Raw genomic sequence first — 26,884 nt, 5'->3', positions numbered from 1 at the left:
GATTCTGATCCTCAACAACTCATCCATTTTATACATTGTGAAGATTGCATCATATTTGCTTTTTTTATACTGAAGATTTTAGGATGTATGTAAAATTTGTGTTCTAAATATGGACACTCATTATTCCTAACTGTCATTATTCCTAATGCTTAAAAACACAATTCTACATATTGCAATATATAAATGAGACACATTTTGAAATTGTGGCCCTACTCAAATTTCTGAGTACATGTAGTATTTTGCATATAATTCAATGTACAATTAATTAAATCTGCTTTACAAATTTTCTTCTCTCCAACATAATGTCCTAAAACAGATAGGCTGTTGCCACTGTGCCAAACAATATACTGAATTTTAGAGTGACAGATTTCATTGGCCAAGTGTACTTTAAACACACAGCCAATGGCAGAACCTGCCAGTCAGGCAATAACTCAGCACCATCTGTGCTAATTTACATTTTAAACAAAATCTTTGTATAAAGTGTGAAACAGACATAATATTAAGTAAGTTAGCAGCAAATAGGTCTAATGATGCTGGTGATTTATGAAATTCAGCTTGTTTTACTAAAATGCAAAGTATTTGGTCAGTGAGACCTTGTGTGTTTTGCTCATTTATAATATAACAAGTATTGCCAGTACAAATGGCAGCAGATTGACAAGACATAAGGAGGTTTCAATTATATTAAATATAATGTTAATATTAAACTAGCACCATGTGGGCATTTGTTGAATGATGATGATATATAATACAGAGATAGGAAAACAATGAAAAAGAGAAAACTTTTCTAAACAAGATTTATTTTTTGTATAGTTGACTTCAAAAGCAAACCTGTTCCATCCATAGGCAACTGCTGGTGGCATTGCAGCACAGGTACCTGTCCAAAGTAACAGGGGGTTATTTACTAACACTAGAGAGTGCAAAATCTGGTGCAGCTCTGCATAGAAACCAATCAGCTTCCAGGTGTTAGGCTAGGTTTACATCGATCCAGATTGTGGATGATGCATCTTCCATGTGCATTCTGCGGTGCATTTTGTGTTTCTGAAGTAATTGTTGCGAGTTTTTCTTTTGCTAATGAAAACATATGATAGCTCTGTTCATGTAATGCAACTTTAATGAAACTTTAAACTCTCTGGCACTCAAATAGCATCAAAGTCGCGCAGGAACCTTTATGTGACCAAAGTCGCATGTTAGGGTTAGGTGTTAGGGTTTGGGTTAAGAGCTAAGGTTAGAGGTGAGAGCTAGGGTTAGAGTTAAGGGCTAGAGTTATGGCTAAGAGCTATGGTAAGGGTTAAGGGTTAGGGTTAGAATTCGATTTAGGATTAGGGTAAGGGTTAGAGTTAGGGTTAGACTAAGGGTTAGGTTTGGCATTAATCATTAGGGCTAGGGTTACCAGTAATTGTTAGGGTTAAGAGCTAGGGTTAGGGTTAAATGTTAGGGTTAGAGATAGGGTTTGGGTTTTAACCCCCGACAATTATCAATATCCCTAGCTCTATCTCTAACGCTAACATTTAACCCTAATCCTAGCCCTTCTAGCCCTTAACCCTAACCCTAGCCAATAACTCTAACCCTGACATGCGACTTTGATCACCTAAAAGGTTCCTGCACTACTGTGATGCTACTTGAGTGCCAGAGAGTGTAAAGTCACATCAAAGCTGTATCAAAGTCACACTACCTGAACAAAACTGTCATACTTTTCTATTAGCAAAAAAAGCAAAACGTGGCAACAATGCGGCAGAAATGCGGCAAAAACGCAACACTTGCATTTTTGGTGCAGGTCCACTGACGTCTATTACATGTAAAATGCAACCTCCTGTGGGAAACAAAAGTTCCTGACCCTTTCCAAAAAGCTCAAAATCACAGATGTGAACTAGATCTGAAAGATAGGAAATCATGTTAAATGGACTGTAGTGCATTTCTGCAAACTGGAAACCACTGAAATCCACACTAGAGTGAACCTAGGGTTATTCAAAGCTTAACTGAACAAACTGAAGTTAAAAGCTGATTGGCTACCATGCACAGTTGCACCAGCTTTAGTAAATCTACCCCATAGTGTCTACTGATAGTCCTCTCAGGAAGGTATATTCCTAAACTCACTGGTTCATGCTCCTTCACCATTTTCCTTCTAAAGGGAGTCCATCCTGGTAAAGCTTCAGTGTCGGAGCTTACCAAGATAGATAATGCCACTAGCCCCCATGGGCCATTCAGGCCCAGGTACTGTCACACTGGTGAAAATCACATACTCCTTCATACCCAGAAGCCTCACATATTAGGTATTTCACAAGGGATAGGATGGAGTAGGGAGGCTGGGAAGAAGCACGGATCAGTAAGTATACCATGTTGGATGTAGGTATACTATCAGAAGACACTGTTACTTTGCCCTTTATGTGTCTCCTTAAATCCAGGGTACTACATTTATATCTCTCATGGGCACTGCATCGACAGCCCTTATTGTTCTTTTTCTCTCCTATTAGCCAGTGAGGAAGCCCAAAACACTTTATAGCCAATAGTGCAGCTTACAGGTTTTATATTTTTGATGGAGTGAGGAGATGGCCTGTGGTGGCCAGCACCCAAAGCAGAAATTCTTTAGTGAAGCCATGGGTTTGGGTATGTTCTAGGTTCAGGTAACTGCTTAAAAGATGCTGTATAAAAGGACCGTTTTGATGTTGTTTTTATGTGAACATTTATTTCACTTTGTTTCTTTGTAAAAAAAAATGTGTACAGTACAAACAGCCATCAGGCCCCTTCATGCTATGAAAATGGTTTTAAATGGAAGGTATGCTAAAACTAGAGAGCATATTGGACTCACTGTGTACACTGAAAGTGTGTAGGTTTAGCAAACATATGCCATTTTAGCATCTGTGGGGTATCCCATGCTAAGAAAGGTGCATAACGAAGAAGATTCTGTGGGGACCAGTCTAGCAACTGGTGCAGGACTGGATAAGTAAATCTACATTAACAATTCCTTTAGACCTAAACAAGCAATTAATACTTACAGTGCAGGCACAGCCCCACTGCAAGGGATCATTTTGAAGTTTCCTAGATTTAGGCTTTAAGACATAAGCCCTGGGCATGATATCAGATTTGGCCAACCAATCCTTTTGATTAACATTGATAAGGATTGCAATAGGCAAGACACCACATGTGCATTGTCTGTACTGGCATGTCTTCATCAGATACCAACTGCCTACAATACATCATCCAATATGAAGTTGCAGGCAAGTTTATTATGGAGACATGAAGGTTGTTGCAGCTAGCTGCCATCCTAGGGAGAAAAGTACATTTATTTTTTCCAGCGTTTTGTTTAATTTTGTCAAGTGATATTGATTTTGTCAAGTGATAAAAAAATATAATAGCATATTTGAAATAAAAAGGCCATCCTAAAGTGCTGTTTAATAGTATGTTGCTGAATATGTAAAATATATTAATTAAAATAATAGGAAAAAATATCAGTAATGTCTGGTGACAAGTAAAGACAGCAAGCATTGGCTCCTTTATGCCACTGAAATGACAATAATTGGTTGCACCTAATTTTTTTACACTGTCACAGTGATTAGCAATCCCTAGGCATGCAAAGTATTTCAGAAACTATCACTTGCTTAACCTTCTAGCTAACCTAAAAAAATAGGATTTGGAATTGCCAGCAACTTCAGAACTTATTGCTGCAGGAAGCCTACAGTACACAAATTGTCACTTCTGAAAAGTGGCCCCATAGTGCTGTCAGGAACTGCTGACATTTTGCCTATTAGAATGACCTACATTCCATCTGGACAGGAGGGTTTGGAAGAATGCTGCAAGTATGTGTAGGCACTACTGAGTTCCTGCATGTAATATCTACAGGAGTTTGGGATTTTTCCTCTATGACATGCTACATAATAAATCACACATCTTTTAAGAACTTAACACTTAAAGCAGTAATGAACCGCAAGAAAGAAAAAAAGGCCCCTGCAAGGTAATATAATGTGCTAGTATGCATCGCATACCAGCAACATTTTGTAAAACTTCCCTTAAAACGAAGCCCTCCAGCAGTACGCTGTCACCGTTGCAGAGGCTTCCATCTTCACAGTTGTGATCTCTGGCCATCTGACCAGCCGGGTCGCGATAACGTTACTCCCACGCATGTGCGCAGGAGTCCGGGCCATGGTACACAGTGCCGAAGAAACTACACAGGTATGCCATTCCTTCAGAGCGCATGCATCAGCTTTAGAAAAGAGAGAATATCTCCTCAACAGTGCACGTATAGGTGATATTCATTTTATCTACAGATAAGCTTTATTATAAGCTTACCTGTAGGTAAAATTAAAAAAAAAATAGTTTACTACCACTTTAAGACTTTGGACACACTTTATTCCCGTTTAATCTTTCATTAACCTATAGTTAACTATAATTATCCTTACCTAATCTCCTTAACTAATTCATTCCTCCCCTTATCCCCCCTCCTTGTTTTTACAACTTTGAACATATTTTCCTGTTTGTATACAAACTTTTTTCTTTTTTGTTTGTTTTGTTTTTTATTTTTTGAGGCACCACTTAAAAAAAAAGTTGTTAAAGCGGAGCTCCACCCAAAAGGGGAAGTTACATTTTAAGGACTGGTCCCCGCTCCCTGTTAAGGATTGGCACCTTTGGGTATCGGGGGGGAGGGGGAGCGGGTATCCAAAATTGATAGGTATCCGCTTCCACTTCCGCAGCGATCATCTAGGCAATCAGAAGCGGAAGTTGTCGTCCCCCCACCCATAGTCCTCTGGGACATGTGACTAGGAAGACTAGGGACAATTCACAAAACGCAGCGCTACTCGCGCATGCTCAGTGAGCACCCGGCTGTGAAGCTGCAAGCTGGGTGCCCACACTGAAGATATCGGCAGCAGGAACACAGGACAGCCGGTGAAATGGGCTACGGGGGGGAACACTGTGGGACTGAGGGACAGGTACGTATCTGTTTTTTAAAAGTCAACAGGTACAGTTTTTGTAGCTGCTGACTTTTTTTTTTTAATTTTCACTGGAACTACGCTTTAAAAACAAGCCACCGCTCATCAACTGGAAAAATATTTAATTCTTTCTCACTTGATAATACATAAAAATATACAGTATATATAAAATTCTGTATATTTTGAAAGTATGTGTCCCCTAAACAATTATATATATATATATATATATATATATATATATATATATATCCTGTATCACAAATTATATACAAATGTAAATATTTCTCTGGTCCATAAGAGGACCTGTAATCAGTATTGAGTACCTGTGATAAATAAATAAATAAATATAAATTGAGCAAAAGCTTTGCTGATTGCAGAGTTATTGGTCTGAGTCAGTAGGAGCGTGCTGGACTGCTGCAGAGAAACTGCTCCCAACAGCATGCTGTCCAGCTTAGAACTTTCTGCTGTCTCTAGAGCTGAACTGAATATAAATTATCATTAAGGCATGTACAGAACACTGTTTTGCGGCATATTTTAATTGCACATTAAAAAATTAACTGCCATTGGGATTTAATAATATGCTATTCGTTAAAAGGCTTTTATTATATTTTCTGTTTACATACCAAAAAAGATTTTACATCTACAACACAAAAACAGCTGAATAAGCAGCGTTTACCATTTTTGGCTGTTCACACCTTATAATAAAATGCACCATTACTTTACAGCAGGGCATTTTTGATAGCGTGAAAAAAAGCAATCCTGGAGAATACCAACCAGTAATGATAGGAATGCCAACCAGTAATGGTATCGAACAATAATATAAAACATATGAAAGCTATCATCATCCTGGCAGGTACTCAGAGGCAAAGCAAAAAGACATTTCCAAAAAACGTACAATGTTATCCTGCTAGCAAGATAAGAGTATACAGTATAATGGTCTAGCTATTCAGTTTTAATATTTTTTTAAAGGATGTGACACCAAGATATATTGAAAAAGGTGAACTTTGTGGAGAAGAGTTATTTGCCTGATGTCTAACTGGGTAATTGAATTATTCATAAAACAGACACGATTAAGAGGCTTTGTACTTCACAGCTATGTGGATTTTGTGCTAAATCCTAAATGTATTAAATTCATTCACATAGGGTTTACCCATGCTGTGCCAACTCCTCCTAAGACATAAAAGATAATGTTGCATAGATGGGCCTTTATAGCCAGTTTTTTTTATAACTAATAATGTATTAAAACATTAACAGCAATCAGGAAGTAAGGGTTAATATCTTCATTCCTTTTTCCTTTGCTGATAATGTGTTTATATGCTCATATTTCAATTAAATAGGATGTAAAGGTGCTTGCTCATATACAAGATGTGTAGCTGGTTAAAGTTACCAACTGGCCTACAACAAAAGTAAAACAAGTAAAAAAACAAAATTCAATTATTTATGTTGCATGCTACGTGGTTCTACTTGGTCAGCATATTGTTTAATGATGTACTTTTTAATAATTAAACAAAAGATTAATATCTTCAGTCCCTTTTTCTTTGCTGATAATTTTTTATATGTTCATATTTCAATTAAATAGGATGTATATGTGCTTGCTCATATATAAGATGTGGGGCTGGTTAAAGTTACCAACTGTCCGAAACAAAAGTAAAACAGTAAATAAATAAAATTCTGTTACCTATGCTGGTGGTTCTACTTGGTCAGCATATTGTTTAATGATTTACTTTTTAATAAATCAGGCAAAATTAGGGCTCAATTACACATGATAGCCTAATAGAAATCTACTCTATCATTCTTGAGAAATAATTTGACTCTGGTGTTAGCAACTAAGACAAATATATGATTGTTTATAACATAGGCAATATGGAAACAATAGGTTCACAGGCTTAGCAATATAATTATATCTGTAGTTACCAGTTTAAAGATCCTGGACAGGGTTCCTTGACCATCTCTGTGTGCATCCTTGTATCCCTTGTGGGATGATTTGTGGTGCTCATAGTACCTAGGACTGGATCCTCCATAGCAAGTCTTATGCCCTTCTCCACCCTACATTCAATATAATAGACACATAAGAATCATCATTTTTATAATAAGCAAATCCAGACTCTAGTAGCTTAACTGAAACCAATTAAGTAAATAAAATGAATAATTGACTCCAAACATAAGAGAGAATAATGAAACCTTAAACAGAAAATAAAGTGTGTTAAACTGGTTAAAGTAGATGAATCTGAAAATTAAACATGATAAAAATCTACAGGTATTTAAAATCTGCCCGTCTCTGATCTGTTATAGTTTGAGGTTGCCCAACTAACACCCATCATATCAAGGGCACCCTGGGTTTATTAGTGCCCTAGATAAAGTTTATGACACACTAGAGAGCTGCCTATATTTATTAGGTTGGGATACTTACAGGGTCCAGCATGCCCCACCACCCTGTCTCTCTATCAATTAAGGTGCATGGCACATCTCTTTGGTTTTTTTTTTTTATACAACATCATTGGTCATTGCAACCACTTGCCCTCCTGAGGATTTACCCCCCTTCCTGACCAGGCCATTTTTTGCGTTAAGGCGCTGCATTACTTTAACTGACAATTGCGCAGTCGTGCAACGCTGCTCCCAAATTAAATTTACGTCCTTTTTTTCCCACGAATTGAGCTTTCTTTCAGTGGTATTTGATCATCTGTGCATTTTTTATTTTTTGCGCTATAAAAAAAAAGACTGACTATTTTGAGAAAATATTTTTGACTTTTTGCTATTAAAAATGTCTAGTAAAAAAATTTAAAAAATCTAATTTGGCATACATTTATGCCAAAATGTATTCTGCTACATGCCTTTGCTAATAAAAAAAATCCCAATATGTGTAAATTAATTGGTTTACGTGAACGTTATAGTGTTTACAAATGGCAGTGTATATATACCGTGATTTTTTTTTTTCATTTTTAGTAGAAATGCTGGCAATCAACGACTTATAGCGGGACTGCGGTGGACATTCTGACACTGGGGGAATTGACTTGGTGTCACTGACATCCCCAGTGACACCAATACAGTGATCAGTGCTAAAAAAAAAAAAGCACTGACACTGTGCTAATGGCACTGGGCACAAAGGGGTTAACATGATCAAAGGGTTAACTATGTGCAGGGAGTGTTTTCTAGGAGGCGGTGTGTGTGTGTTTCACTGTAAGCACACTGCTCTGAATGGCTGTGCTGTGCACAGCCATCCAGAGCAGTGTGCCTGAGCTGACAGGGAGGAGGACTATTAGTAAACAAAACAGTCCCCTTTCCCGTTGGTGATCATTGAAAATCACTGGGCGTCGGGGAGTAATTACTGGCTGGAGCCTGGTGATTGACAGCCGCGGCAGCAAATGGCAGTGTGGGTAGGGTGCGCGTGCAGCTCGCACACGCCCCCTACCCGGTAATGCAAAATCATGTATATATATATATATATATATATATATATATATATATATGTGTGATGTTGTGCACCCGTGCCGCCCTGTAGCAGTATTTTTGCTCTAGGGCGGTCAGGAAGCGGTTAACATAAAGTGCAGCTGTGATTTGACTTTGGACATTAAAATAATGACATATTCATAAGAAGCAGTAAAAGCCTTAACACAAGTTCTTTCTCTCTTTTTTTTTTTTGTGTAATTCTGTTTATGTGTACATACAGGCAAAATAAGACATCAACGTGATCTAGGCACAGGTCCATTTCAAAGCAGGGTAATGTTGTGTTGTGCATTTTGTGAATGCACCCCATTGCACATGCACAGTGCAATAAAATGGACATGTGTTTTATTGTGTGAGGCATCTATTAAATAGTCCCACTTTCACACCAAGTCTTATTTTGTTAATTTACAAAGAAATATGTTTTGTTCCCAATAGGAATCAAAAAATACTGAAACATGTATTTAGCTGGCCAGCAGTGTATCAGTGTTTATCCCTGTATTTGGGTCACCAGTGGAGATTTATGCGTCAGATGGTCTATCAAGTAAGACAAGTGACATTTGCTAGCAATCCACCAGAATATACTTGGAAATAAATACATATGTTGTCATAGTGTATCAGCAATATCAATATGATTGCTAACGTTCTTGCTGAGCACACATCTATGATTGTGTTGTTCGTTCATTCTTACAGAATTATTACTTTTTTGTTCAGTTATGCCCTTATTAAGTCACTATAATGAACTGCGCAAAAGTTATTTAATCTGCGGCCATGCATGGGATACATGATGTTCTAGCATTACATTTAGGTTGTACTGGAGCTGGAGAAAGAAAAAAACACCTGAAATTAAGAAATAAAGATAATACAAAAGTAATGATTCAGGTCTAAAAAATTCAATAAATTAGCTGTAGATTTCTGATGAAAACATAAAAATATTCAACATTTAAAGCACAGTCAAATTAAGACAACTTGGACAGACATATCAAATATGCTTCTGAACAGGAATAAAAATAGAAAATGATATGTATTGATGATTTAGCTACAAATATAATGTGTTTTTGCTCTACATGTGCATTCAATAAGGCAAAGTGTAATTTGTGAAATGTAGCAACCAGTAAAGAACAACATAATAGATTTGTCAATAGTCTACTGAACGTTATAAACACTATCGTTGCTCTTGCACTGCCTTATTGAATACGTTTTACATTTGGAATGTACCTCATAACCACCAATCAATGTTCTAGTATGTCGGCATTGGATACTAAGTCCAGCACTAGCTTAAGATTTTTCTTTTTCTTTTTGGTGAATGGAAAAGAGTGAAGACCTCTATCAGGCAATATTGTTGACTGTACCCCTGTTGGGGAGATTACTCTCACTTCCTTTCCCAGGGACCACACAAGGAGTTAGGGAATCACCCAAACCTGTACACATACACCAATACTAGTACTGATAGAAGTTCTAATCCCTCCGCACTCAGCTAAAAACAAATGCTGTGATTGGTGAGATTCCCCGTGATTCCTTGTCCTAGTCACTACACGGGAAGCTACGAGAAATCATCCAAATAGGGTTACAGATGGCAATAAAAACCAGAGAAAGGTTATAACTCCTAGCTGTATTCAAAAACTCAAATAAAATTTGGGCTTTATGCTACATTCACATCTGTGTGGGTGGTACCGCTGAGGACCCGCACGAAAATCCGTGCAGACGCACCACCTGCACAGAGAAATGCGGACCTGCGGGGCGGGTGCCATTAGTTCTAATGGCACACCGGCCGGACTGGAAAATGCAACCGTACTGGGAACCGAGGTTCCTGTGCGGGCTGCGTTTTTGGAAGAAGTGCAGGGACTTCTTCCTTGCGTGTCACACAAATGAATGGGCTCTCGTGCCTGCGCAAAACGCGGCCCGCATGGCCACATATATGTGAACCGGGGCTAAATGGTGAGTTAACTGGCTTCTTCCCAATTGCATGTTCTAATGTGTTTTATTACTGTGTACATATATCTGAGTAGATTACTGCTGCAAGAACTAACAGCTATCTTACGAAGAACTGATAATGAGCAATTCCACCAACACAATCAGTAAGAAAGTATAACGCAATAATGCTTTACAAGGTACAGTAACCTACAACAACCAATCAGAAAGTGTCTTCCACTACTTTGTCTACAAAAAGCTGAAAGCGGATTGCAGTGCTGTTCTCATTATCATTTCCCTAGTCACTACTTGTAAGCATACAACAGTAAAGGGAAGAATAACTAAAGGCAAATAGGCACTTCACATTGCAAGTGAATTTTCACTTCCAAGGGAATTTTCCCTTGGCTTAATTTGGTGAAAAGACACTTTGCAAAGGATAACCAATCACATTAATGTTTTTTTTTTGCATATGATTGTATGATGGAAGTCAGCAGATCTTTGCCTCATCCACTAACCTCAGGGAAACGCCTATTTTCCTTTAGTAAATCAACCCCTCTGCATGTACTAAGTTGTCTAGCTTCACAAAAATGTAATTAAAGTCATCATTTCCTAGGGGAAAGGTGGGGATTGTCATTTCTTGTCTCTTTCTGAAAATGCTAATTGTGTGGTTGACCAAACTTCTGACCTCAATATTTTCAGAATCACTGAGCTGAAACAAGTATGCAGATCAGGAAAGTCAGAATGAAGTCAGAAGTTCTTATCTGCATAATTGTTCCATATCAGTGACTCAAAATATTATGGCAAGGGTGAGGGCATGGGCATGACTGCCAAGAAAGCACCAATTGCAGAATAAGAAGTCAGTAATGACAGCCTCCGTTTCTCTTAGGAAAGAGTACCTATAAGAAAGCATTATGGGGTTGATTTAATAAAACCGGAGAGTATAAAATCTGGTGCAGCCAACCAATGAGCTTCCAATCAGCTTTTTTTGTCATAACTTAATTGAACAAGTTGAAGTTAGAGGCTTATTGGCTACCATGCATATCTGCACGAGATTTTGCACTCTCCAGTTTTAGTAAATCAACCCATATGAGTTAAATCCAATGAGGTGCATAGCACCTCCTATACTTATCTCTTTAACTTACATCTGACAGGTTTCTGGAGCTGAAGGACAGCTATTGCTATAGTTCAGGAGCTCTGATGTTCAACCTTCTGGTCTTAGCTTCTTCAGCTGCAGAGTCCCATGCAGCTGCTGTGCCCACCTCTAGCCTCCTCCTGCCTAATCACAGAGCACTTTGTATTATGTGCTTCTATGAATGAGCAGCAATGGGGAGGGACAGGCAGAGATACTGTGTGAGAACACAGCATCTCTCCTCTCAGAGCCCTGGAGGGTAGTGATAGCTATCCTCTAGGAGTGCCATACAACTGTCAAATTTAAAAAAGCATTCAATTTTGCACTCTTCAGTTCTAGTCTATCAACCCCTACATGCCCTAGTGTAGTATGACTGTTCTGTGTCAAATAGGCCATAAAAGCTTAGGAGCTCACTAGAAAGTGAATACAGATATAGTGCAATTGTCCTGAAAGATATCATACCAGTATGTGCCAAAATAAAGAGCTCTGACACTCATACATGTGGGTAATTGTTCAAAGAGTGCCTATGCGCTGGAAGTTTTATGCATCTGTTGGTAAGATCTAAACACATACAGTCATAGTCTAGTTTGGAAATGAGAACAGAGAAATCAGAGCAAACTATTGATAACTGGAAAATGTATACTTCTCTAAAGCTGGTCATACTTGGGTTGAAAACCAAACAAAAATTCACTACAGACGTTCCATATGATTATCTAGTGTGGTCATCCATTCTTCACAGACAAACTAGTCTTCCAATCCCTTCAACAATATATGTACTGTACAATCTCACATCCACGTGTACACACAACACATACATAACAATACATATAAAAACATAAGAAAGCTACATAGGTACGTTTTCTTCTTTTCATTGAATACAGAAGAAAGCTGTTGTCTCAAAAAAGCATAACTAGCAGAATAGCACTAGCAGTGTCCCAAGAGCTTTGGAGAAAGAATAGGTTTGCCATGCAAATAGCAAATCATAACATAAGAAAAAAAGCTTTATATGCAGACCTATTCATAAAAGAGTGCCAGTATTACTATAATAATGAGATCTAACAGTTCCATAGAGCCATTGGATCTCTTTGATAAAATTCTAAACTTACAGTGATGTTTGTACATAAAATGCTGGTTCACATACTTACTTTTTTTGTGACTCAAGAAAACAAGTGCCAATAGTTTAGCACAACCAATCACAATTTACTTTGTTGCAGCAACACTATGGGCTGCTGAACTTACAAATTAGAACTCAAAACTGGCACTTTTTATTGAAATAGGCCATAGTCTTTCCGTCAATGTGGCTCATCCTCCTGTAAATAAAGCTCAAGCAGAAAGCTGGGTAGCAAGGCTGGGAAGCAGTTGTGAGTGCAGCAGCAACTATATTATATGTAAATAAATAATAATAAAAAAACCTAATAGAACTGAGAAAACAAGAAGGAATAAAAGCATGAAGGAATGATACTGCAGAGCATTGGTGCAGGTGACCAGAGTGGCTGAAAATGAAAATGTATTTATCACCTACCCAGCTAAATCTGGCGGGGAACAATCCTCTCTGCATATAGAAGAGACAGAAATGATAACATGATCACTGTGTACAAAGACCAATAAAAGAATATGGAGTCCACAATTCACATACAGTCTAACTGCTTTATTCAGAATATCACAACCTAAAATGTATATGGAATTGTAGAATGATGTTTATGTTTTTAAATGTTCGCACACCCCTCAGGAACTCCTATTGAAAAATGTTTCTACATAAATTCCAATTATACCCACCTTCCATCTACGTTATATTATACAGGCCATGGCAATTGGAAACTGATGGAGGAGGAGGTGATGGCAGGAGAGGGGGACTGGGTTCGCAAGGCCAAAAATCTCTAACAGGTTCAATGAGTCTATGGGGTTGATTTACTATAGACAAATAGTCTTTACACCACAAGTACAGTTACTCTAGATCTGAATGGAAGCTCTGAAATAACAGAACGCTCTGCTAATTTCTATCATCCAATCACATGCAAGCAAAAATGCTCTTTTTGTTATTTTCCTTGCATGTGATTAGGTATTCTTTGCAAAGTGAAGCTTTACCTAATTTACTAAGCTCTGGAGCAGCTGCACTTACAATGCACAGTATATTTGCCTTCAGTAAATTGACCCTGATGTGTGATTCAATCAGCATCTACACAAAGTACCAATTAAAGATAAGATGATAACTGAACTATCCAAAAGAATACAGAAAATGTTTAAATATAGAAAAATCAATGAAAATGCATATACAATATATACACACACACCCACATTTCTCATCAAGTTTCGAGCATTGTGTGAAAGCTGGCACAAACTATTAGTTCCCCTAAAAAAAAAACAAATTAAAAAAAAAAAATATATATATATATACGCTCGCACACACACACATGTGCAAAGAGGAACTAATGGTTTGTGCCAATTTTACTTTCTTTTGGAGGTATTACATTTTTTTTACTGTAAAAGGAAAACTGAACTAATGTTGGACAGGTAAACATGAAAGCATTAAAAGATCCTTGCAGTGCTAGCTGCTGGTATTGAAATATTCATGTTTAATACTTCATATTTACCTAATTTTCTTTTTTTTAATATAGTTTTTGTTCTGAACTTAATACATTGGAAAGTAAATAAATGAGATTATTAAAAACACCATATTTTTTTTTAAGATCAGATTAACCAACCGACTTTAAGACAAAAGATGGATAAAATGTATGAGGCGGATGTATCTTTAGTCACTTTCTAATCCCTGCAGATGATATCTGTGATATGAAAAGGCCTCCTTCTAAATTATACATAAAACAAAGAACAGATAAAAATACAGATTGCATACAGATTGAATTGTTTTTTTTGTTTTGTTTTTTATATATATGGTTGTCACCCCAGCATAATCACTGTATAAATACATTAACAGATTCTGTTGGATAAAATAGTTACCTTTGGTTGAGAAGGTGGTGGAGTCCTGGGTGTCACCTAGAAGTGGGGATGAAATAAAAGTCAATAACGGTAGATATATTTATAATAGTATCACATAAACAAATGAGAGCAACACTTTGTTGTGACATTACTTATTGCACATGATACCATCTCAAAAAGTCGCAGACAGCCATTGCTGACCTACAGTGTTCACTACAGTTTGATAAAATGCTTTGTATAGCAGTAATGGGCACAAAATGTCTTCCCGTGTCTGCCAACCACCACTCTCAGACCACAGGGATTACAAAGGCTGGATCTACTTACATAGTAAGCCTGTGCCTATAGGAGGTAGAGGCAAAACAAGAACTTAGCAAATGGTTTTGCTTTAGGCACTAAAGGTTGTGTACATATGGGTTTCAGTGATGGAAATCTGTCCCTGGTGCTTACAGCTCAGGCACCAACCAATGCATGAACCAGGAACCAGTCTCTACAGAGTCATTCTAAATCAAATCAGGTAGAAAGGTATCTCAGAGAACGGTTGATTGTTTTCTGTTTTCATTAGAAATTTCTGAAATAGTTTCTTGGCTTGTCTACAAGATAGGACATTTTTTCTTTGAACACTTACAATGTTCCTGAAGAAGTGGACAACGGGGTTGTCATCAGTATATCTACCATGGCCATAGTAAGACCTCTGGTAAGACCTCTGGGGAGAGGATGAGAGGTAGCCGGATCTGGACAGGGATCTGGACAGGTGAACATCCTGAAAAGAAAAATTATGGAATGTCAGCAAAAATATAGTTAAATATATATCCTGTATATGTTAGTGACCATGCTACCCTCAGTGTCCAAAGAAACAGAAACCAATTACTGCTGATATAATGCATATATGGAATTGCATAAACAGAAAAACACAAAAAATCAATTTCTACACTTGGTTTGAACAGATTTCCAAAAATGTAATTGGCCATACAGATTGTGAAAATGGTACCATCACTGCTACCAAGATGATAAGTTTCAGCACTAACAAGACTGTAGAATTGTTAAGGCAAGAAGTTCAAAAGCGTACAGTATGGGGCACAATGTCAGTATCAGAACACTCAATGCATGAAACTCTTGGCTTTATGAGGAAGAACAGAGGACAGCTACACTAAACAGATTGATTTACTAAAGGCAAACAAGCTGTTTACTTTGCAACAAATACCCAATCGAGTGCAAGGAAAATAAACAAGTATTTATGGTTGCAAATGTCTGGATAATAGAAGTCAGTAGCACACCATCTCATTCACTACGTTGAGGGGGAATTCTCTTTGCAGATTGAGCAGGCTATTTGCCTTTAGTAATGTTTGTCCTATTCATCATTTCCAGTGAGTTCTGGAGCATCAGTGAGTAAACATCATTTCCAGTGAGTTCTGGAGCATCAGAATTGTTGATGAATGGATAAGCATCAGGAATAATGATTACTGGTTCCAACTGCACCACCATGATGGTAGATGCAAGGTGTGGTGTATGGGAAAACACAAGCACCAGCATTTGTACAAGTAGGCATTCATGTATCAGCCTTTCATAGCTGCAAAGTGGACTCATGTCTGCATGGTCACTTTAACATTCAGATGCTACAGAAGTCTCATTTAACATTTTCCAAACTAAATTCAGCCAAAAAAACCCCTAAAAATAACTACCTGTATAGATATCTCTATTCCAACTATTTATGTTGTCTAAATAATAGTTGAATTTCTAGGAGAGATCTTACCTTATGGCTGTTTGGCTACTGCCAACACACAAAAATGTTTATTTTAATCAATTTCAATATAATACTCAATTGGAACAATACAATACCAGTTGAACTGTGAAACAAAAGTCATTTAGAAGGCTGTGTGGTTACCAAGGTTATTACCAAGTCATTTTACCCTATCGTCTGTTCTTTGAACCTTAAAGCCAAACTCCATTTAAAACAAATGTCTAAATATATGTAGCACGCAGGGGCGGACTGACAACTCATGGGGCCCCCGGGCAATAGGCGATCATTGGGCCCCTGTGTCCTGCCCAAACTCAAAAAAGCCTATGAAAAAGGTACCAGGGGCATCTCATGGGGCCCCCTACTGACCCCGGGCCCTCGGGCAGTGCCCGAGTTTCCAAATGGTCAGTCCGCCCCTGGCAGCATGTGTATTGTTAGTTGATTATTGGTGTGCTTTGTGTATTTCATTGAATCATCATCAAATCTGTGCAGTAATCTACCTCTGAACAACTCCTGTACTTTGCCTTTTCCTGTAATAAAGACCAGTCACTGCTGCTCTCTCCTCGTGCAGTGTGGCCGGTCTTGTCTCCACCCTCTCCTATTTTTTTCTGTGGTGGGTGGGTCCTGATGAGCCCCCCCCACAGCTCTGCTTTCTGCACAGGCTATGTACAGCACAGCCATGATAAACCTGCTATGTTTATATTGTAATATCTGAGTTTGCGAAGGTGTTTGGTGTACACAATGTGGGTTTATAGCCTTTGTGGCTATTTAGGATTGTATTTAACCACTTGCCAACTAGTCACTTACCTGGTACATCACTGGACTTCAAGTGGTTGTACTGGGAAGATGCCTGCAGCTACGGGCATCTTCCCAGGACCATTTTGTAGAGCCAACGGTCAGCTCTCTTTTAATAGCAATCAGAGTGGCTAAGATTGTAAGCTCCAAGGAGCAGGGTCCACCTAACCCTCTTGTATTGAACTGTATTGTTGCTGTATTGTCTCCCTTTATATTTATACAAATGCTGTATAATAATAATAATAACTTGCCTTTTGATTGCTATTACAAGCAGCAGAATGGGGCATCTCCCCCCTCCAGCTGTATTCGGCAGCTTTAACAGGATCCTCCATCCCACTGGGAGTCCCGATAGACCATCTGACTGTACTGCCAGTTGGTCACAGAGCCCAGCAAAAACTGGATAAACTTTGTTCGGCCCTGTCATAATAAAATGACCCTGATGTATAATGACCTGCAATCACTTCCGGTTTACTTAGAACTAAACTGTGCCATTTTTAAAACAGAAAAGCATTTAATCACATCAGTCTTTTAAGGGTGGAGGATGGATTTGGGATCTTATTGACCCCAGATCTCTCCATACAGAGTACATCGGACATGCTTATTGCTGTCACAGAGATGTTTACATTCTTTGTGACAGTAATAAAAGTGATAAAAAAATTATTTTGCAGGGACAGTGTAAAAAGATAAATAAAATAATTTGAAAAATAAATGTGCCCCCACTCCCTTGTGCTTGCGTGCAAAGGCTAACACACGCGTCGGTCCTGCACACACGCAAACAGTGATTGTCCCACCCATGTGAGGTATCACCGCAAATGTCAGATCATGGGCAGTAATTCTAGCACCAAACCTCCTCTGGAAATCTAAAGTGTGATCTGTAAAAGCTTTTAAAACATCGCCTATGGATAGTAAAATTGACGTAGTCTGTCTTCATTGCACATGCGTGCGCTATTTTAAAGCATAACATGTTTGGTATCCATTTACTCAGCGTAACATCATATTTTATATTTTACCACAAAATTGAGTAATGTATTGTGTTTTTTGCATTAAAATAAAAAAAGTGTATTTTTTTTACCAAAAAAAAACGATGCGCAAATATCATGTGACATAAAAAAATTGATTGTTATATGTAAACAAAAAGTGCCAGAAAGGGCCTGGTCTATAAGTGTTTTTTTGTGTCTAGAGTTCAGCTTTAAACCTTACATTTATTCAAAGTTCTATGTGCTGCTAACCGAAGGGAAACGGGTCATAAATTAGGAATGTAACAGCAAGAATAATGTTACATAGTTAGTCTGGCTGGAAAAACACAAAAGTCCATCCAGTTCAACCATAAAAAAAAAAGTTATAATCCAATACCCACAATTGTTCCAGAGGAAGGCAAAAAAATCCAGCAAAGCATGATCCAATTTCCTCCTGCAGGGAAAAAAATTCCTTCCTGATCCCCCGAGGGGCAATCAGATATTCCCTGGATCACCTTTACCTATAAATGTTAGTATCCAGTTATATTCTGTGTATCTAAAAAAAGAATCCAGGCCTTTTCTGAAACAATCCACTGAGCTGTCCAGAACCAACTCTTGAGGGAGTCTATTCCACATTTTCACAGCTCTCACTGTGAATAAACCTTTCCGTGTTTGGAGATTACATTTCTTTTCTTCCAGACGTAAAGAGTGCCCCCTTGTCCTCTGTGATGACCTCAGGGTGAATAGCTCTACACCGAGTTCACTATATGAACCACTGATATATTTATACATGTTGATCATAACCCCCTTAATCTCCTCTTCTCAAGAGAGAATAAATTCAGTTCCTCATGCCTCATATCAGTTTGGTTGCTCTTCTCTGTACTTTCTCCAGTTCCCCAATGTTCTTTTTGTGAATTGGTGCCCAACTATGTTGATTCAAGACTTAGGACAGTGATACTGTTAACCTGTGTTTTGTTATAGCTGAACTACAGGAATTACTACTTCAGCTCTCACATCTGTATATCCTGTAATTTTTACATTTCAGCTATGGACCTATTGATTTGTCAATGTCATTAAGGTAACAAAGTAATACAAATATTACTGTACATTGTGCTTTGCAAAGAATACTCTGGTAGGTAGCATTGCAAGGTTATTTACAAATAAAATAAAGGAGAATATTTTTCAATGTTGCACATGTTCTAAAGGCAAAACAAAAAAATGAAGGGTTGAAAAAATAGAAAACAAAATTTAGCAAAAAAAAACCTTAGAGTTGCAGAGTGCCAAATCTGGGGCAGCTATGCATAGTAGCCAATCAGCTTCTAACTTCAGCTTGTTCAATTAAGCTTTGACAAAAAACCTGGAAGCTGATTGGTTTTTATGTAGTGCTGCACCAGATTTTGCACTCTCCAGTTTTAGTAAAACAACCCCCTAGTATGCCTGCACATTTATCAAAGTGGCTGAATTCCTGGAGCTCAGATTTAAATATGAACACAATTATTAATTTATTTTTTACTGGTAGAGTTACATTTTACTGACATCACATGCAGTTCAAAAGTCACTCCTCTGAACTGCAGACGAATAGAGGAATATAATGTAACCATAATGTTCCATTGCATTTCTAATTAGTACTTCTGAACAGACATAATTCAGCAGCCGATATTTTCACAGCAGTGCCTTCAGCAGCTAGAACAAGAGCCATGGGGGGACAGTGGGTACTGCAAACACGCTAGGTACTTTATTGAATTTTTTTAAGATGTGCCGTAGCATGCCCAAAGTCGGCAAGATGAAGATAAAAATAGTTCAATAATTAGCTAAATTCAGTGTGTCTGTAGCTTTTAGCCTTATAATCCATTCCACAAATGAATTCACGATAGGGAATGCAGGGTCAGTCATCCTAGACCAGAAGGGATCTATTGCATTGCGCAGTGCTGTCTGAACATGCTGAGTGGCTGGATGGTTCATAGACCCATTCATACAACTGGTTTAATAGTGATTTCTGTATGATTTTATTTATGCAATTCATTTTGTTCATGTTTTTAAATATTAGCATTGGATTTACTGTGCATCATGGGTTGTGTGTTTTAACAGTATTAGCCATTTGCATTCAAAATCAAGCCAAAACTTAATATGGAGCTGTCAGGAATGGACTTGCCACTAATGGTGGGACTCACCTGCCTTGTGGGCTGCAGTACCAGGGTTGGCCAGCGGGTGCTCTCAGCAATCAGACTCAACCCTGCAGTCAGCCAAACACCTGAAGCTGATTACAGAGGTGTATTTAAGGGATGGCCAGACCTGCAGTCTGGGCCTTGGTGTGTGTTTTTCCATGGGCCCCTGTATCTTGTTACCTGCATTCCTGTTCCTGTTCCTGCCTGACTGACTTGTTGCCGACCCTGCTTGATCCTGACCTCTGCAGACTTCTCCTGTTTGATCCCTGGCTTGTGACCCCCGACCATTCTCTGCCTGACCCCCTGTACCTACCTGCCCGTTAGTTGCTGTACCCGGCTCGTGACCTGACTACTCTCTGCCTGCTCCTCCTGTTCCTACCTGCCCGATTGTTATTGACCCGGCCTGCCTGACTATGCTTGCATTGTATGTATTGTTATCTGTGGGTGGTTTGGTTTGGTTCGTTTGCACTGTGTTTATGTTTTAGTATTGCACTGTGTTTTGTATTGTTAGTGTTAATAAATTATATTGTTTATAACATATCTGAAGCCTGTGTTTCCCTGCGTCAGTTCACATACCTCTGGTCATACCCAGAGCCCTGACAGGAGCTGTCTGAACAGAGCAAGGGAGTGGGTAATATGAGGTGGGTCCTATGACTCATTGGGGATGTTTTACTAAAGCAAAAAGGCAGTTCACTTTTCAAGGGAAGTTACACTTTGCAATTGAATTTTCTGTAGAGCTTAGTAAATGTGGTGAAATTTCACTTTGCAAATAATACCAAATCACGTGAAAGGGAAAAAACACAGCATTTGTGCTTGCACATGCTTGAAAAATGGAAGTCAGCAGAACTTCACTCCATTCACTAAGCCCTGGGGAAAATTACCTTGCAAGTCCAGCTTTCCTTACCAAGTGAACAGCCTATTTCTCTTTAGTAAATCAACTCCATTCAGCTGTAGGCGCAAATTGCACTTTGAACTAGCAAGTCCTGTAATAAAAAAAACAGGATTTTCTTCAAAAGGAGAGATAAAGGGAGCCTTGCATACACATGATGGGAAGCAAAGAGCACCAACTGATGGCTTGGTATACACAGAAAAAAAAATATTAATTCTTAGTCTTGACCATAAATATTAAAACAAATAGAAAACCACTACATGTTCCCTTTTACAGCAGAAAGAAAATGTGAATTCTTAGAAATAGCTGCACGGTCTGCAAGGGGCACTTTGGTTACATTTCTAGCTGATCAGGATTACCAATCCTTTGGCAGGTTTACCAGTTCCTGTGTTTTTATTTCAACCATTTGTTCAGTTATAAAAGTTTTAGGTGTTTATTTTTTTTTTTTAAATGTAAGAAATATATAAGCAAGAGCAGGCCATATTTTACTATTCTATATGTGAAATAATTGAACCCCTTGCTTGATTTCATTTATATCAAAATGACTGTTAGCTCATTATAGCAGAAGAGAGTGATAAAGGTTACACTTTCCTTCTTTAGAATGTTATTCTCTCTTGTACATGGAGTTTAACCTTGTCATGCACTCAAGTAAAGTTACTTCTTAAGGTCAAGACAGCTATCCATGGTTAATTATATTCAAATATAGTGGACAAATCTAAAGTGATAGATCAGAGAATCAATCCTTATGGACATGTTTTAACCCCACTAAAGAGCAAGGACCTTGTGCTTTTTTTGGCAGCAAAGTCATCATTCCGTAGTTGCTATTGCATTTAGTTATGAATTTGGGGAAGGGCACTGCTTATTGACATTTGCATAACTGCCCTATAATATTATAGCTGCAGAAGCTGAGTAACTCGTCAGTGACAGATCTGTCCTTTTATCGCTGTTATAGTGTCACCTTTTGTAACTGAGATGTGAGTTACAGAGATTAAATTCATGGAGCTTATCAAAGAGAACAGGAACAGATGTTAAAAGGACTCATCATCTAGTTAGAAGTTTGGCCTCAAGGTTGAACTTCTTCAAGAGATGTATATCTGGATAAGCAATTAATTAAACATGTGCCAAGTGTAGTGTGATAGCATAAATAAGATTGCTTCTGAGGATGCTGAAAATTGTAAAAAAAAATTGTTATTTTAGAAAGGAAACAACACAATTATTATCTTTTCAATAATATCCTATGTGAACTTTTTAAGGGTAGCTTATGTATATTTTTTAGGTTGCTCTCGGTATTTTATGTTGTCAATTAGTATAATCTATGTATTGAACCAATTAATATCAACCCCTATTAATATTAACATATGGTGTAAAGGAACCCTAGAAAGTATTCAGTGTGTCTAAATTGCCCATACAGCATACCATCAAGACAATATATAAAAAAAAAAGATAGGTCTTTCGGTGGAGAAAGAAAATGTATGTAGAAAGATTTAAATTAAAAGAATGTTGTCACTCCTCTTCAGTAAGGCTAAAGTAAGAATAAAAGCTGTGCTCACATCAGGGGGTTGCCCTGGTTTATTGTGAAAGCAGATCTCTTTCTTCCTCCCTCATTCACATTGTGCAAACACCATGGAGACATAGAGGTCTAGGGTAAAAACAAAATATCAATGATATTAGCTTTCACATCTTGCTGTGTGCCCTAGATCTCAAGCCTGTGATCACAGCCACTCTAAAACCATTCATTAGCTGACATAGAGAATGTGTCCCTTCTCAGGAGTTCATGTAATTCTCTACCTATACAATATCATGTGAATATTTAGACAGACATGAACCCTAGGCTTACTCAGGTCAACACTTTATATACGCATGTGTGTTACACATGTTCTTGCTATACATAAAGTATGGTTTTTTTACATCTGTTAAAGTGATTCTACAGCTAAAAACATTTTTTACTTTAAAGTGTTACTAAACCCAGGACCCTGCATTCACTATATCTGGTCTCCCACAGTACACACAACATGGAAGTGCAATTATTTTAGTAAATATAAGCAGCCAAATACCTTTTCTCATCAGCAGTTAGAGCAGTCTTGTGACTTCAGCAAAGCACTGGTTAAAGCTTGTTGGAAGAGTTTACTTTCAGCTGTAGGAGGATGCAAATCCCCTGACCTCTTTTTGGACAGTGCTGATTGGCCCTGTGCTGATCACATGCACTCTTCCAAGAAAAAAAAACTCTAGCAATACACACTAAACTGAGCATGTGCAGAGTGTCTCCACAGGATATGTCTTATCAGAAGATAAGAGGGAGACATTGGAAGAAGAGGAAGATCAGAAAAGTCAGGATCAAACAGCATTTTTTAAACAATGTGGAGGATTAACCCCTTAGGTTCCACAGTGAATATAACAAGCATGCTTTACTGCATATACAGACCAATTTTACTGTTGTAAACTCCCAGGATCAGGCCCTCCTATCCCTCTTGTATTGAACTGTATTGTTGCTGTATTGTCTCCCGTTATATTGTAAAGCGCTGAGCAAACTGTTGGCGCTATATATGTCCTGTATAATAATACTGTTGTGGGTTGAGTAACACTTCAATGCATTCTTTGCCTATAATTTCAAAGGGCTGCTTTAACCGCTTTCCCACCGGCACTATTCGTGGCCGCGGCTCTCAATCAATCACCAGGTCCTGGCCGGTGATCGCCAAGCAGTACCGACAGAGGGAGAGAACTGTATGTAAACAATAGAGTTCTCTCCCGTGTCAGCTCCTGCACACTCCTTTGTATGGCTGTGCATAGCAGAACCATACAATAGAGTTGTTTTCCCTGTCAGCTCATGCACACTGCTTTGGATGGCTCTGCATAGCAGAGCCATACAAAACAGTGTGCTTACAGTTGAAAGCACTAACACAGCCCACAGTAAAACAGCACACAGTTAACCCTTTGATTGCCCCACATGTTAACCCCTTCCTGCCCAGTGCCATTAGTACATTGTCAGTGCTTTTCATTAGCACTGGTCACTGTATTGGTGTCACTGGGGATGTCAGTGACACCAAGTCAGTTCCCCCCAGTGTCAGAATTCCCACCGCAGTCCTACTATAAGTCGCTGATCGCCACCATTACTAGTGAAAAAAAAAATCCCAGTATATATATATCGCCATTTGTAAACTCTATAACTTTCACATAAACTAATTAATTTACACGTATTGGGATTATTTTTTAGCAAAGACATAGCATAATACATTTTGGCCTAAACTTATGATGAAATTAGATTTTCAAAATTTTTTTACTGGACATGTTTAATAGAAAAAAGTAAAAGATATTGTTTTTTTTCTAAAAATTTTCGGTCATTTTTTTTGTATAGCGCAGAAAATAAAAACTGCACAGGTGATCAAATACCACCAAATAAAAGCTCTATTTGTAGCAAAAAATGATGTGAATTCCATTTGGGTGCAGTGTTGCAGCGCACAATCGTCAGCTAAAATAATACAGCACAGTAATGCAAAAAATGGCCTGCTCAGGAAGGGGGGTAAATCCTCAGGAGGGCAAGTGGATGCACCTTAAGCCAAAACAATGGATGTCAACTTGATGCATTAGCATGCATTGGGCTAAGGGTCAGTATCAAGGACCAATGTCAATGGGCTTCAATGGCCAAATACAGCACCCTTTTAATTTCAGTTTAGAATTTTTTGACAGGTGCATTTGATAGTTGACCTCCTCCTGACCATGTACAAGCTGCTTTTTCATTTCCATAGGCTTGTATGTGGAGAGAAACAGTTTTGAAACGAACAAAAGTCTGACAATAATTGCTGTTAATGGGAACATGCATGACAAAATGATCAAGAACTCAATAAATTGATCAAATGGAGGGTCTATGTCATGGATTGTCATGGATCATGATAAACAAAACAATTGTCTGATATATAGAATAATAATATGACTTTATTCAATGAAACATGGAAGCCTTGGGTACAATATCTTACCAAAAACAATAATAACTTATTTGGAATATTGTGCACTTATTCTCTTCTTCACTACTTTCTTAAATTATCCTCTTCTTGATCTATACTTTCTCCTTTTTTCCTATCCTTTTTTTTCAACACCTTTAGGAATTTGAAAATATTTGTTTTAATTTACCCTCCCAATTCAAATGTCTTCTGAATTTATATTTATTACCTTGAATATGTTTTTTTTATGACTTACTCACTTCCTTCCACAGGACATTATTTGTTAACAATTCATACACTTATCACTAGTTATCTTTTAAATGCCTGTAATTTACATGCTATGTTGTTTTCTTCACTGATGTTTTTAAAATATTAAATATTATTGAAAGAAAAATGGAGGATCTAGGGCAGGGGTGTCAAACTGGTGGCCCTCCAGCTGTTGCCAAACTACAAGTTCCATCATGCCCCTACCTTTGTGAGTCATGCTTGTAAAGGTCAATCTTGCAATGCCTCATGGGACTTGTAGTTTGGCAACAGCTGGAGGGCCGCCAGTTTGATACCCGTGGTTTGGGGTTTGCGATTTTTATTTTGTTTAGTTGAATGACTGTTTGAATGATCATATCGATAAATTTGTAGCCACCATTAGAAATTTCCTGGCTCCTTAGCTTGTAAGGGAAGCTCTCTTTAGTATACGTTATGTAGATCTACAAGTCTGGAATCACAGGTTTCCCCCTTTAAATGTATGCCAGTATAAAAAAAGACAAATTACAATGACAAATAAATCTGTGAATTTTATTTACTGTGGTTTTATACAAGTCACTGTCTCCACATAAACAACTGTGTTTATAAAGAAATATTCTGCTTTAATTGCAGCAACACACCCATTACATCCATGACTGCAATGCACAGATGTGAAGGGGACCTTAATCTCTTACTACTGATAGGGTTACTCACTTGGCTGCAATTACAGTGACTGCATGCCAGTAGTTAAAGCTTTCAGAAGCACTAAATTAAAATGCACTTGTGGCCAGACTATAGTGGTTCTAAAGGCTCATGTTTTTTTTTACCTTAATGAAATGTATGCATGAAGGTAAAAAAAACCTTCTGTGCGTGTCAGCCCCCCTCCCAACACTTACCTGAGCCCCAATCCCAATCCAGCGATGTTCATGAGAGCCTCCGTTCTCCAGGGACTCTTACTCCTGATTGGCTGAGGTAGCAGCTGGAGCCATTGGCTCTCACTGCTGTCAATCACAGCCAGAGAGTCAATCAGGAGAGGGAGGGGGAGCCACGGCTCTGTGTGAGAACAGACATGCAGAGCCACGGCTGAGGAGCACGCCTGCTCAGGTGCCCCCATAGGAAGCTTCTTGTTATGGGGGCACCCAACTGAGGGAGGGGCTAGGAGCGCTGGCATGGGACCTGAGAAGAGGAGAATCCGGGCTGCTCTGTGCAAACTGCACAGAGCAGGTAAGTATAACATGTTTGCTATTTAAGACTTTAGTATCACTTTATTTATACTGTATATTCTCAAAGTGAAATGTAAAGGTATTACAGACCTTCCTATCTGCACTTAAGGTTTACATTCATTGGTCATGTAGTTTCATGGTGTCATTTGTAGCCCTGTGCACACGGCCTATAATTGAGTACATTTTTACATTCCGATGTAAGATGTTTCTGTTTGTGTTCAAATATGAGGCATGCTGCATGGCAATGTACAGGTTAAATCATTACCTCTCTATGTAGTCTGAAAAAATAACATCTTCTGTGAAGAAAATACATATCCCACAATCCCTGGGTCCTTCAGTCTAGTGCTCTGAAGGTGAGAGCTATGTAGTAATTAGATTTGACAAAGACACAAACATGCAGAGCAATGAACAGAGAGATCACCAGGCAAGTGTTCATATCATTTACAGTCCCACATTTGTTATACAACAGTGAGGAAATGGCAAGGCATGCATCAGATGCTGTGGGACCCGGAACAAGAAATTGAATGTCCCTAGGGACAAGATTGGTGGATTAATGCATGGACATGAGGGAATTGATGAGCCATGGCACTACCCTGCAGCCACAACATA

General features: G+C 38.3%; 1 protein-coding gene across 2 annotated transcripts in view; it reads right to left on the bottom strand.

The window, feature by feature from the left end:
* MBP (myelin basic protein) overlaps nucleotides 1-26,884 on the bottom strand; it is a 214,064-nt gene that overhangs the window by 7,350 nt on the left and 179,830 nt on the right. For both annotated transcript variants that reach the window (XM_089682358.1, XM_089682359.1), the window contains exons 4-7: nucleotides 14,963-15,097; nucleotides 14,359-14,394; nucleotides 12,926-12,955; nucleotides 6,837-6,968 (exon numbers count right to left, since the gene is read on the bottom strand). In XM_089682358.1, coding sequence (XP_089538484.1) covers nucleotides 6,837-6,968; nucleotides 12,926-12,955; nucleotides 14,359-14,394; nucleotides 14,963-15,097 — 333 coding nt within the window. The remainder of the gene's footprint in view (nucleotides 1-6,836; nucleotides 6,969-12,925; nucleotides 12,956-14,358; nucleotides 14,395-14,962; nucleotides 15,098-26,884) is intronic.

This window comes from Staurois parvus, unplaced genomic scaffold, assembly GCF_062004578.1.
Source record: "Staurois parvus isolate SC_StPar_1 unplaced genomic scaffold, SC_StPar_1.0 ptg000287l, whole genome shotgun sequence".
NCBI lineage: Eukaryota > Metazoa > Chordata > Amphibia > Anura > Ranidae > Staurois > Staurois parvus.
This window is presented reverse-complemented; position numbering and strand designations above follow the sequence as displayed.